At 39.0% G+C, this 14968-nt stretch overlaps 1 protein-coding gene across 2 annotated transcripts in view; it reads right to left on the bottom strand.

Annotated features, from left to right (window-relative positions):
* Positions 1-14968, bottom strand: part of st18 (ST18 C2H2C-type zinc finger transcription factor) — a 429006-nt gene that overhangs the window by 176300 nt on the left and 237738 nt on the right. For both annotated transcript variants that reach the window (XM_043688314.2, XM_087986407.1), the window contains exon 6: positions 5093-5123. In XM_043688314.2, the coding sequence (XP_043544249.2) occupies positions 5093-5123 (31 nt within the window). The remainder of the gene's footprint in view (positions 1-5092; positions 5124-14968) is intronic.

Genomic DNA, 14968 nt, shown 5'->3' with positions numbered 1-14968 from the left:
ATGGGACTGGGACATCATAGCAATTACAAAAACGTGGCTCAGGGATGGACAGGACTGGCAGCTTAATGTTCCAGGATACAAATGCTACAAGAAGGATAGAAAGGGAAGCAAGAGAGGAGGAGGAGGAGTGGTGTTTTTGAATAGTGATGGCATTAGTGCAGTACTTAGGGAGGATGTTCCTGGGAATACATCAGGGAAGTTATTTGGTTGGAACTGAGAGATAAGAGAGGGATGATCACCTTATTTGGATTGTATTATAGGCCCCCTAATAGTCAGAGGGAAATTGAGAAACAAATTTGTAAGGAGATTTCAGTCATCTCTAAGAATTATAGGGTGGTTATGGTGGGGGATTTTAATTTTCCAAACATAGACTGGGACTGAAGTGTGTGGTGCTAGAAAAGCACAGCAGGCCAGGCAGCATCAGAGGAGCAGGAGAATCGACGTTTCGGGCATAGGCCCTTCTTCAGGGCATTCCTGAAGATGGGCTTATGTCCGAAACGTCGATTCTCCTGCTCCTCGGATGCTGCCTGGTTTGCTGTGCTTTTCCAGCACCACACTTTTCAACTCTGGTCTCCAGTATCTGCAGTCCTCACTTTTTCCCATAGACTTGGACTGCCATAGTGTTAAAAGTTTAGATGGAGAGGAATTTGTTAAGTATGTACAAGAAAATGTTCTGGCTCAGTATGTGGATGTACCTACTAGAGAAGGTGCAAAACATGACCTACTCTTGGGAAATAAGGCAGGGCACGTGACTGAGGTGTCAGTGGGGGAGCACTTTGGGGCCAGCGACCATAATTCTATTAGTTTTAAAATAGTGATGGAAAAGGATACACTGGATCTAAAAGTTGAAGTTCTAAATTGGAGGAAGACTAATTTTGATGGTATTAGGCAATGTTTAAGATATTTACCAAGGATTGTTGACTGACCTGTGCCAATCTCTACAATCAGACTTGCAACCACATAGCAGGAGGGATAGAGTGGCCAAAGGCTAGGGAAATTACATGCCCCTGTATTCTCACTACATCAGGGAGGTAGTACAAATTCTGTGTCTGAAAACTTTGGAGAATTCTGAGAGATGCAGGACTAGTCACCATTTGCATTTACATGATTAGCAGAACTCCCAAAAGTGGAAGCAGTCATCAACCATATTCACATGATTATGTGCTACATCTTAGTAGGGAGATGTATAAAAAATGCTGATACCGCATGATATTTCACTTGAAATGTAATCATGGGTAAGTAATAAAGTTGGTGAATGCTCACGATCATGACAGTTGTCATGAGGCTGATCTAGTTAGTTAACTATTCCCACCAAATCCAAGCCACCACAATGAACTGGAGATTAGTCACTTGGTGGTAAGGGCTTAATGGGCCATGACTCCTCTCTACCAAACAAACTATTTGGGCAAAATGTGCAAAAATGAGATCCATGTCAACCATTTTTTTTCAAATAATAGTTCCATAACCTGTAGGAATTGTCCAGGTGGTGTCCTAAGCCCATCTATTTACAGGTACATCACCAATGACCATCCCTCTGTCATAAGCTCAGAAGTCAGGATGTTTGCTGACATTTACACAATTTGCCACTTCATAGATATAAAACTGGTTCATGTTGACTTGCAAGAAGACCTGGACAACATTTAAACTTGAGCTTATATGTGACAAGAAATACTCACATGATGGAAATGTAAGGCAATGACTATTTCTAAAAAAAGTCTAATTGGCTATTTTTTAGCTCAACTACCATCACAAATCCCTCACCAACAACTCCGAGGTAATTATTGATTCACAATTTAACTGGAGCTATCATGGAGATATTATGACTTTAAGGATAGGTCAGAGGATGCAAATTCCTTGGCAAATACTTCATCTCCTGTGCATCACTGATGAACATTGACAGTATGTGTTGAAATACTCGCTATTTGCTTAGATGTGTGAAGTTTCACATCAACTGGGACAACAAAACTTGCTCCATTTGTACCTCATTTAACACTTGAAACATTCACTCCTTCCTCCACTGATGCATAGTGGCAGCAGTGTATACCATTTACAAGATAACTTGCAGTTACTTTCAAAGGCTCCTTTCACCATACCAAAACAAACCCTGATCTCGACCACCATCCAGATTGACAAGGGCAGTAGAAGCAAGAGAACATTATTGTTTGCAAATTTTCCTTTCTGACATGGAACTATATTACCATTGCTAGGTCAAAGTCCTGTAATTGCTTCCTAACACCCCTGTGAGTCCCTACACTCACTGGACTGCAGTGGTTCAAAAAGACCACCTTCTTCATAGCAATTAGGGATAAGTAACAAAAATTGACCTTGTCAACATTGTTTGCATCTTATAAAAAAAATGAATTCCTGCCTGTTGTACTTATCAAATTTACAACACTAATTCTTTTAAATAATTGCTTTTTTGCTCATCAGATTTTCATGTTCAGAATATTATCTTTCTGAATGTCTTGTATGATCAGTAATGCACCTAAGGTTTTGTCTAATAAGTAAATAATAAACAGAAAATACTTCCTCAATACCACATGCTGGAGCATCAACATATTAAAGCTCCATCTCAACCATTTTCCAGCCATTGGTGTATAGCAGCAAAAAAAAACAGACAAAGTATTTCTCAACAAAGAACCAGGTGAAATCAGAAGGAGGGTCACAATCAGGCTGCTTTTCCTCCTCTTGTGGTGATGAATTAAATATATAGATATTATTTTAGACCCAGAATGCCAGTCTAACCTCTCAATGAACCAACCTTATTTCAGATGAAACTTAGGAGGGAGACTTTGAGGCCTTCTACCTGACAAAATATAATAGTAACTGACGAATTTGTAAAGGACATACTATTCCAATCCTTCTATTACTGAGGCTACCACCAGTTCAGCATCTCTGAACTATTGAATGATAAATATCAAACTAAGCAGCCACCTGATCAATTTAGATATGTAAACTGTAGCCCTGTCATATGGATACGACCTGATTCTATTGCATGCAACACTAAGAGTCACTGAGTATCAGTCAATGGTCCAACTGAAATACAAACATATGAACAAGGAACAAGAGTCATCTACTCAGCCCTTTGAGCCGCTCTGCCATTCAATAACATCATGGCTAATCTTATGTTACCATCAAATTTATATTCCTGCATATTCCCAGTAATCTTTGTTCTTCTTGATAAACAGGAGTCTACCTAATTCTGCCTTAAAATATTGAAAGATTCTGCATCCATTGCTTTTTGGGGAAGGGCTATGTATACATTTAGTCATTTGTGGGTGAAACAGCGCTGTTTATTCACTTTTTTCTAAGTAAGCAAGGCTGCTGTCATACGAGATTATCTTCCTCCCTGTAAGCTGATAGGTTACCCAATTTTTTTCCAATCCATGGGCAGATTGATTTGTCCAAAATAATTTCATTTTGTGCAAAGTTAACTGATCTCATCCTGGAAGGCAGAGGAAGTTCTGAAATTGGCCCAACCGTCCCTGTACTAAGCAGGAAAGTTAACATGTCTCTATTTTGTCCATTGTTAAATGAGTCTTGTTGGAATTGTGTGTGGGTGAGGGTAAATGTGTTGATGGAGCAAGGGGACTGCAACCTTAGCAACCAACCAGGCACCCAGTAAGTGTATGGAAAGACCAAATGAAATGAAAAAAAAAGTCTGGAGTGCCACAAAAAGTTCTATTTAATTTTATAAAATATGTACAAATATATTGCTTATCATTAAAAATTATAGCCTCATCTATAGATGTATCCAAGTGTTTACTCTTCAAATATTTTTTTCCGAAGTCCTACCATTCAAGCATCAGTATGAACAAAATTACTTCAAGCAATGATATTGTCTTGTCATTCTTGGTATGACAGAAATTATTTAACATTGTTTTGGAAATAATATTTGAAACAACATGTAATATTTCTTAAGTGTCCACAATAATTATGTGGAAATTTTTAGATTAATGTACATTTTTAATAAATAGATTGCATATTTTCTGAAAAGACATCCATACATTTTTTAAAAAATATGGCTAGCATGATAAACTTCATGGTAGCATATAACCGTTGACATCTGCTCAGGAAACAGTTATAAACTCTGCCTGTCTGAGCTTTCCAATACTTGCAGAGTGCCCTTTTGCAGATGCCAACCTTCTTCTAATGCCAATGCTCTGAAGCCTATTTGAGTCTGGTCAGTGAATGTTAAGTGGCCTTTCATCCATGATGGAATCAAAGCCAAACCCAATCTTTGCCCTTACCAACACCAGACTCATAATCATAAACTTCTTCTAGCCAGAAGAATTGAGCAGTGGCTACAAGTGAAAGTATTCGTTACATTTAGGGCCATTATGTCAAACTTTTTAGTCTCCCTTACATTCTGTAATCACAAGACGTGTCCTAATGACCAAACTTTGGTTTGTATTTTCCAGCACTATTTGGGGACATAATGTTTAGCAGTTGAGTTTTAGATGTTTCTCAGAGTTTCTGTTGATTTCAAACTGTAAACTTAAGAAAATTTGTTGATCCACATTTTGATGAATTGCCATCCTATCAGTACAATATTTCCAATAATATTATCAACATTGGTATGATCTTCAGATGGAAATAGGCATTTAAGCGTTGCACTGTTTAAATTTAGTTGAAATCTACTCAGATTAAATCAATGCCTTGTAGTAATCTTATTCATCATCACTGGTGCACATGTATTGTCTAATTATTTAAAATTGAGATTCTCTGTCTTAAAAAGAGAAAGCCTAACAAAGTGTTTTATTGGTTTGTACAGATACATTTTCCCCATGACTTTGTATCTCATGTTATTCTTAATTTCCATACATTGTACAGAAATAGAGGACTAAAACAAACTGCTCAAATGTTTCTTCTGGAATAGTAATGATCATTTGATGCAAGTGTTACTGCCATTTTAATTTAGCTTCATTATTTACCTGTGAATTGTCTTTCATCACTAATTTATTAGTTAAATATTGTGAGCCTTCAGAAGTTCTGCAGATAATTAAAATTCCACAATGCATTCTGGCAATCAATAAATAATTATGACTGTGTCAAATGGCAAGAGGGGTTATATGATCCAGAGTGTTCTTACCTCAGCTCCTGTGTCATGGGCTCCACTGGAACTGTCAACAGAGGGAACATGAGAAGAAAAAACAGGTAAGTTTACATTTCGGCAACAAGGGCTTTTGCTGTTTGTGCCAGTCTCTCCGCAATGACTCCAGCTGTAGTGTTGAAACCACTGGTGAATTTAAGTTCACAGATATGTTAACAGGTAAGTCATTATAAACTTACTTAACTAGGAATGTTTGATTCATGATACACACTTAATTCTAAGTGATGTAACATACAGTCATTACAGTTTTCCTGTCTATGATGTCAGACTCAATTCTAGTAGCAACATTACTAAAGCACTTTGATAGGTTATGGTACATAATGTACCAATTTCTCTCGTGTTGGCCAATTTAATATTTATAGCTCAGTTTAAAAAGTTTCTGCTCAGCTATTTTAGCATAATACATCAATGATGTAAGAACTGTAGATTATAATGTGCAAAAACAGTAGTAAAATGTTCAATGCATCTGTTATTTTAAAAAAACACCATAAAGCTATTTTTGTAAGAATATTTTAAACTATTAAACAATGTTATCATTCAAGTTAATTTCTATGGCTCATTGTTTTGTTTAATTTTTAATATTCTAAGGAGCTAAGAAAGCACAAAAATGATGGATATGAGCTTTAGATGATGACATTGAATAATTAAATAAATAACATATTTATACAGCCCCTTTCACTTCCTCAGAGTGACTCAGAAGTATTTCACAGTCAACAGATCATCCCTGAGGGTTAGTCACAGTAAACACTTTGTGCACAGAAAGATCACATAGCACCACATGAATACTGACATGTCCATCTATTTGTAATTGTGTTAATTAAGTGAAAAGTGTTGGCTAGGACATAAAAACAATTTTATAATCTTGATGAAGATAAGATCCGTAAGGAATCTTTTACATTCACTGAAACAGTCTGAAAAATCTTACTTGAAAAAAATTGGCTCTAACAACATAGCTCATAATTTATTGAGACTGAGTTTTTTGAAGAAGTAACAAAGAAGATTGATGAGGCCAAAGCAGTAAATGTGATCTATGTGGACTTCGTTAAGATGTTTGAGAAGGTTCCCCATGGGAGACTGGTTAGCAAGGTTAGATCTCATGGAATACAGGGAGAACTAGCCTTTTGGATACAGAACTGGCTCAAAAGGTAGAAGAATGAGGGTGGGGATGGATGATTGTTTTTCAGCTTGGAGGCCTGTGACCAATGGTGTGCCGCAAGGATCAGTGCTGGGTCTATTGTTTATTTTCATTCATATAAATGAATTGGAAGTGAACACAGGAGGAATATTTAGTAAGTTTGCAGATTACATCAAAATTGGAGGTGTCATGGACAGTGTTTGGTATGCTTTCCTTTATTGGTCAAAGTATTGAGAATAGGAGTTGGGAGGTCATGTTGTGGCTGTACAGGACATTGGTTAGGCCACTGTTGGAATATTGTATGCAATTCTGGTCTCCTTCTATTAGAATGATGTTGTGAATCTTGAAAGGGTTTAGAAAAGATTTACAAGGATGTAGCTAGGGTTGGAGGATTTGAGCTAAAGGGATAGATTGAATAGACTGGAGATGTTTTCCCTAGAGCGTCAGAGGTTGAGGGGTGACCTAACAGAGGTTTATAAAATCATGAGGGGCACGGATAGGGAAAATAGACAAGGTCTTTTCCCTGGGGTGGGGGAGTCCAGAACTAGAGGGCATAGGTTTAGGGTGAAAGATATAAAAGAGACCTAAGGGACACCATTTTCACTCAGAAGGTGGTACATGTATGAAATGAGCTGCCAGAGGAAGTGGTGGAGGCTAGTACAATTGCAACATTTAAAAGACAACTGGACGGGTATATGAATAGGAAGGGTTAGGAGGGATATGGACCGGATGCTGGCAGTTGGGACTAGATTGGGTTGGGATATCTGTTCGGCATGGACGAGTTGGACTGAAGGATCTGTTTACGTGCTGTACATCACTAAGACTCTATATAAATCTATATTGTACACTTAAATTCTGTAACAGAACATAAACCATAGTGTTCCAATCTCGACGTTTGAATGCTAGCACAACTGAATCAAACGGAATGTTTTTTAACTGAGGTTCGCTACCATCTGAATTCCTTTAGTGTAAATTGAGAAGCAGTTTACTTGAAAGTGCTGACCATTCTGGTCAATGCTCCTTGGCCACCAGTGTTCCACTGCCTTCTGTTTAAATACTGCTACAAACTAGATAGTGAGATCTTGAGATTGAGAAACGTTTTGGGTCCAGAAGACGTTTTTTAAATTATGTAATTTTTTTTTGTCATTATGTTCCAATGCTAAAAATACAACAAAAGATACTGTAAGCAAAATTAAATAATGGCAACACAAGTGCTCAGGAACAACTGTCTCTAATAAGAGAGAACCTAACATCTCTCCTTGACTTTCAATGACATTACCATCTCTATCAGCGTCCTGGGGGTTACCATTGGTCAGAAACTGCACTGGACTAAATACATATATTGTGATGACAAGAGCAGGTAAGAAGCTGGGAATTCTATAGTGAGTAACTCATCTCCTGCCTTCCAAAAACTAGTACACTAATGGCAAGGCATGACTCAGGATAGTGATGGAATACTGAGAATACATCCAGTTGCATGGATAAGTGCAGCTGCAATAAAAATTGAGAAACCTGACATGATCCATATTGGCACCCCATCTATCACCTAAAACATTTATTTATTCCCAATGACAACAGTATGTACCATCTCCAAGATGCACTGCAGAAACTCTGCCTCTTCAACTCTGCTTTCTAAACTCTCTACCTCTATCTCTTAGAAGAACAAAGATAGCAGGTGCCTAAACCACTATGAGCAATAAATGATGGCCCAGCTAGCAAAACTTTAATATTATGACTGAATATAAAAATCAGGGAAAAATGTGGATACATATGTATGCTCACACTATATCAATGTAGGCAAATGAGACTAGATAGACAGAATGCTGAATGGTCAGGCTTTGCATGGCAAGTGCTCTCCCTTTGACAAATGATATATGGCACCTTAGTGCATCTCATAGGCCATGATTGCAATTATGCACTAGAAAGCTGTGAAATGAGCAAAAAGAGAATAAATTATTTGTTATCTGAGCATCACAAAACATCAACATTGAAAAGAAAAAATTTCTTTGGTATATGGCACCTACAAAGGTGTACCATTTTGCATATTTTCATAACTTCTGTAACACAGGTAAATCTAAGACAAACAAACATTTCAGAAGAGTATACCAAAAGCTAACATTAAATTGACTGTTTGCTTTAGAAGAACAGTTTGTATAAATTTGAACCACTGAAGGAAATGATTTTGGATTCAGTTGTAAATAAGCAAGTCCAATACAGAACAGACAAACTGGCATCTATCTATGTATTTAGATGCCACAGTTGATCTTCATGGCACATCACTGAATAAAATTATATTTTTATGCTCTGGTGCATTTAGCTATTTGCATCACACTAACAGAGTCTGTGAAATTCTATCTTATGCCTTATAATGTTTTCCACGAGACAGTCTATTCCATGTAAGGTTGTACATATATACATTACATCGTACTATTGGCTACAGAAGTAAAATGAACTAACATCTATGTTTGTGCTTATGAGTTAGAGAAACAATATTCTAAAACATTTCATCATACTTTTTATAGAACAGTTTTTCTATTATTCAAGATGAACAGGGGCTATAATAATGAGATTAACATTGAAACATACATAATGATGATACCAATGAGGCAATTATGTCAGAGTTACATGATTAAATAACAAAAGCTGGAAAGGAGAAACCCTCTTACCTAGTGTGAAGAGAATATCAGTATAGATTGAACTGTTTAAAAAAGAGTTTTTGCAGAATGTTCCTTGATCTGAGCAACATTACTTTGGGAGACCAAATGAATTTAAACCCAAACATTCAAAAAAACTTTGCAATTATTCTGACTAGCAACTGAATTGACCCAGTCACATACATACTGAGGGTCCAAGAGCAGCCTGTGAATTTGGCAATGTGTTAATTGGCTGCCAATTCATTCAATTTGATCCATCCTCGACAAGGCACAAAGTCAGATGTGTTTTGGAATATTCCCCACTTGCCTGGATGAGTGCAGCTCCAAAGATGTTCAAAAAGCTTGACACCATTCAGGACAAAGCAGCCCCCATTACTGGCACCACAGCCACAAACATTCACTCCTTCCACCACCACTGCTCAAGAGTTGCGGTTTGTACTATCTACAAGATGTATTACAAAAGATCACCAAGGATCCTCAGTCAGCACCTCCCAAATCCAAGACCATGGGAAGGCAGGGTGGCTCAGCGGTTAGTATTGCTGCCTCACAGTGCTAGGAACTTGGGTTCAATTCCAGCCTCAGGTGACTATCTGTGTGGAGTTTGCACATTCTCCCCATGTGTGTGCTGATTTCTTCCAGGTGCTCTGGTTTTCACCCAGTGTCCAAAGATGTGCAGGTTAGGTGGATTGGCCATGCTAAATTTACCATAGTGTTCTGGGCTGTGTAAATTAGGTGAATTAGCCATGGGAAATGCAGTGTTTCAGGGATAGGGTAAGGGGTGAGTCTGGGTGGGATGCTTTTTGGAGATTGGTGTGAACTTGTTGGGCCAAATGGCGTGTTTCCATATTGTACGGATTCTATGATTCTATGACCATCTCCATCTCGAAGAGAATACACAGAGACTCAAACGCCCACAATTTCCCCTCCAAGCTACTCATCATCCTGACTTGGAAATAGAATGCCTTCAGTGTTGCTGAACCAAAATCATGGCACTCACTCCCCCAAATGACATTGTGGGTCTACCTACATCACATCAATTGCAACTGTTTATGAAGGTACCTCACCACCACCTTATCAAGAACAACTAGGGATGAGCAATAAATGCTGGTACAGACTAAACTGGAAAAGCTGCATCCCAGCTGGACCAGAAACAATATTCTCTCAGGGTGTTTACTCATATAATAGTGGCGCTCAGTGGAATGGTAAAATGAATCTGGTTGGGGAAATAAGAGGGAGGAAATCAAAAAGGGAAATAAAAGATAGAAAAATAGAAGGCAAAAGAAATAAGGGCTAGCAGCAAACTGAGCTGGAGTACAAAAAAGCTTGTAGAAATGTCAAAAAGGCAAATCTAAAAGTATTATCCCTGAATGAATTCGCAATAAGATAGAGGAATTAGCAGTGCAAATAATTGTACACAGGCAAGATATGATTCTGATTATGGAAACATGGATGCAGGGTAACCAAGACTAGGAATCAAAAACATCCAGGAGTATTCAATCTTTAGGAAGAACAGGGAAAATGGAAAAGATGGGATGGTGTTGTTAACGAAAGAGAATTGAGTACAATATTGAGAAAGGGTATTGGCTCAGGAAATCTAGATGTGGAATCAGTGTGCATGAAGCTCAGAAGCAACAAGGAGTGGAAAACAAGGGAGTTGTTTATAGGTCTCCAAACAGTAATGCTGAGGTGGAGGATGATATGAAAAGGAAACTACAGATGTATGCAACAAAGGTGATACAGTAATCACTTCAGTCTAGATCTAGACTAAACAAACCATATTGGTAATAATACTGTCGCTGATGAACTCTGAAGTATGCACAAGATGGACGTGCACATGTTGAGGAACCAACCCGGAGCAAATTATCCTAGATTTGGTTTTATGATTTGAAATGGAGTTAATTAATAACCTTATTATGAGAAGTCTTTTAGAAAGAAAGTGACTATTATGTGAGAGAATTTATGATTGGAAAAGAAAATAAAGTAGTGCAATCCATAACTAGGGCCCCTTACAATCAACAACAAGAGAATTTGTAATCCAAGGAATTGCAGAACAGTTTAACAAATATTTTTGTTCTGTCTTCACAAAGATGACACAAAGATGACAAGGTGACACATCTTCCCAGAAGTACTTGGGAAACAAGGTTTTTTTGGGAAGGAGAACTTTTTTTAAAAATGGATGGAGGGGACAAACTGGGAATTAGATACTGGTAATTTAGCATCAGTCAAAGGGAAATTGCTGGAGTATTTTATAAAGAATGTGATAACATGACACTTATAAAGGCCAATTTTATCACACAGCGATAACATAGATTTATGAAAGGGAAATCATGTTGACAAAGTCCCATGTAAGAGATACTGGACAAAATCAAAGTATACATAATTGGCAGCAATGTAATATCATGGATTGGGAACAGTTCAGTAGACAGGAAACTGAAAATATTAATAAATAGGTCATATTCAGCATGAAGTTTCTTCATGGGTGTAGTGTTTGGACCCCAGCTGTCACAATATATATCATTAATTTGTATGAGGGAACAAGTGTAAAATTTTCAAGTTTGTTGATTACACAGAAACAGGTGAGAGTATGAGTGGTGAAAAGACTGTAAAGAGGTATTTTGATTTAGACATGTTCAGTAAATGGGCGTAACTTGGTAAATAATATGGATAAATGTGAAGCTGTTCACTTTGGTAAGAAATACAGAATAGCAGAATTTTATTTAAATGGTAAAGGGTAGGAACAAAAATTGATATGCAAATGAACCCAGATGTCCTGTGTGCAGTCTCAGATCCTTACCTCAGAAAATATATACTTGTTACAGAAAGAGTGCAGCAGGGGTTCACTGGACTGATTCCTTGGTTGGCAGGTTTACTCCTGTATCACTGAAGTGTAGAAGATTTTTATCTTATTTAAATTTGTGGGATGTGGGTGTCACTGGTTGGCCAGCATTTACTGCTTGTCCCTACTTGCCCTTGAGAAAGTTACTGCCTTCTTGAACTGCTGTCTTCTGTGTGCGGTAGGTAGACCTATGATGCTGCTGGGGAGGAAATTCCAGGCTTTTGTGACAGTGAAAGAATGGCAATATATTTCCAGGCCAAGATGGTAAGAGATTTGGAGGGGAACCTGCAGATGGTGGTGTTCCTACATATCTATTGCTCTTGTCGTTCTAGATGGAAGTGGTTATAGGTTTGGAATGTTATATTTAAGGATCTTTGGTGAATTTCTAGAGTAGATACTGAGTGCCATTGATGAAAGAAGTGGATGCTCGTAGATGTAATGCCAATCACGTAGGTTACTTCTTGAGTGTAGGTTACTTCCTGAGTGGTGTTGAAGCTGCAGGTATCCAGGAAAGTAGTGAGCTTTCTATCACACTCCTGACATGCACCTTATAGTTGACAGACAGGCTTTGGGGAGGCAGAAGGTGAGTTAGTCACTACAGTATTCTGAGCCTTTGACCTGATCTTGTAGCCACTGTGTTTATGTGGTGAGTCCAGTTGAGTAGGTAAGCCCAAAAATGTAGATAGTAGGGCAGTGATGATGAAATTGTTGATTGTCACGGGGCGATGGATAGATAGTTTCTTATTAGACAGTTATTACCTGACATTTGTGGTCTGAATATAACTTGTCATGTGTCAGTCCAAACTGTTGTCCAGATCCAGCTGCATTTGAATATGGAATGCTTAAATACTTGATGGGTTGAAAATGGTGTTGAGCATTGTGCAATCATTGGTGAATATCTCCACTTATGACCTTATGATGGAGAGAAGGTCATTGATGAAGCAGCTTAGGGTAGTTGTGCCTAGGATACAACATTGAGGTAGCAGATTGTGCTGGAGTATAATTCTGCTGCTGTAGCAGTGCCTCATGAATGCCTGGTCTTGAGTGCTAAATCTCTTTGAAGTCTGGCCCATTTAGTATGGTGATAGTGCCACAAAATATTATGAAAGGTATTCTCAATGTGAAGGCAGAGCTTTGTCTCCACCCCGACTGTGCTGTGGTCACTCTTCCCAATACAGAGGAACCTCGATTATCTGAACAAGCTGGGCGGGCACTATTTCATTGGGATAATTGATTATTCAGTTTATTGGTATCCTCTGGGGCTCGGAGTTTTATGTGAAGTCTGCTCCTCATTCAGGAGACTAGGCAAAAGCACACTGTGCGCAAGACCCTGCCCCCACCGCCTGCCCATCTCCAACCCTTTCCACTCTCACCCTGCCCCCAACTCCGTCCAACACCGCGCCCCGGTCTGCTCCCACCCCATCCCCCTGCACACACTCAACTCCATCCAACACCGTCCCCAACTCCGTCCAACACGGCCCCCTGCCCATCCCCAACCCCGTCCAACATGGCCCCCCCATCCGCTCCCACCCCACACCCCCGTCCGCTGCTAATCCCATCCAACACTGCCCCCAACTTTTTGACAGGTTCCATCTCTGCCCTATACAGGACAATGGTGTAGACATTATCTGGGTGGGGGGGGGGGGGGGGCAGGGTTAGAGTTCGCACCTGTGTAGAACTCCAGGGAAAGTGTTGGTGGGGGGGGGGGGAAGAGAGAGAGTGGGAGGTCAGTCATTTGGAGATGATACTTGGACTGTCCAGGACTGTTCTCGGTAGCTTTTCAGTGAGCAGAGTTCATTTTTAATTATTGTACCTGTAAACAAAAGACGCGATCAGGGTTGAAACAGCGCTTTAACGTAATGTTTCAATCGGGACCTTGAGATCCACTTCGGATAATCCGATATTCGGATAATTGATATTTGGATAATCAAGATTCCTCTGTACTGTCATACACAGATGCATCTGCAGCCGAAAATTGGTAAGGATGAGGTTAAGAATGGTTTTCCATCTTACTGGTTCCCTCATCACCTTCTGCAGATCCAGACTTGCAGCAATGTCCTTTAGGACCTGACCAACTCGATCAGTACTGCTGCTGCTGCCAAGCCACTCGGTGGTAGGCATTGGAATTCCCCACTCACAGTACATTTTACACCCTTGCTACTCTCAGTGTTTCCACCAAGTGCTGTTCAATATGGAGGAGTACTGATTCATCAGTTGAAGGAGCATGGTACGTAGTTATCAGCAGGTTGGCAGACATCCTTCCATAAGGTCATTAGTGAGCCAGATTAGTTTTTCCAATAATTGATCATAGTTTTATGATCATGATTAAGATCTTAATTACAGATAGTGAGGATTGAATTAAAATTCTATCTACTGTGGTGGGTTTCGAACATTGATCTCTGGATAAATAGTCAAGCAATAATATCACGTGGCCATCGACTCCCCCATAATGAAGTATAACGTGGATAAATGTGTGGGAGCAAAAACAGAAAGGGAGATTCTTGTCTGAATGGCAACAGATTGGGAATGGGGTAGGTGCAATAGGTTCTTGTGTACTTCACACCAGTCGCTGAAAGTAAACATGCAGGTGCAACAAGTGGTGAAGAAGGTAAATAGTATGTTGGCCTTCATAGTGAGAGGATTTGAATGCAGTAACAGAATGTTTTGTTGTAACTGTACATGGCCTTGGTGAGACCACTTCTGGAGTATTATGCGCAGATTTGGTCTCACTATCAGAGAAAGGATGTTCTGCTATGGAACGAATGTAACATTAGTTTATTAAACTGATTCCTGCGAAGGCATCAGAAATGAAAAGGAGGAACAAGTGAATGTAATTTACTTGGACTTTCAGAAGGCTTTGATAAGGTCCCACATCAAAGATTATAATATAAAATTAAAGTGCATGGGACTGGGCACAATGTTCTGTCATGGATAGAGAACTTGTAGCAAAAAGGAAACAAAGAGTAGAAATAAATTAATATATTCATTGGAGTTTAGGAGAATAAGGGGGATCTGATCAATATATACAAATATCTAACAGGACTAATCAGGATGAATGAAGGTATCCTGGCAGCAAGGATGTTCCCAATGACCAGGGAATCCAGAACCAAGAGTCACAATCAAAGGATATATGGGACTGAGATGAACATAAATTTCTTCACCCAGAAAGTGGTAAGCCTGTGGAATTCTCTCCCACTGAAAGCAGTTAAGGATGTAACATTTAATGTTTT

The sequence above is a fragment of the Chiloscyllium plagiosum genome, unplaced genomic scaffold (assembly GCF_037043375.1).
Source record: "Chiloscyllium plagiosum isolate Xiang-an unplaced genomic scaffold, Cpla_swu_hap1 HiC_scaffold_4, whole genome shotgun sequence".
Classification (NCBI taxonomy): Eukaryota; Metazoa; Chordata; class Chondrichthyes; order Orectolobiformes; family Hemiscylliidae; genus Chiloscyllium; species Chiloscyllium plagiosum.
This window is presented reverse-complemented; position numbering and strand designations above follow the sequence as displayed.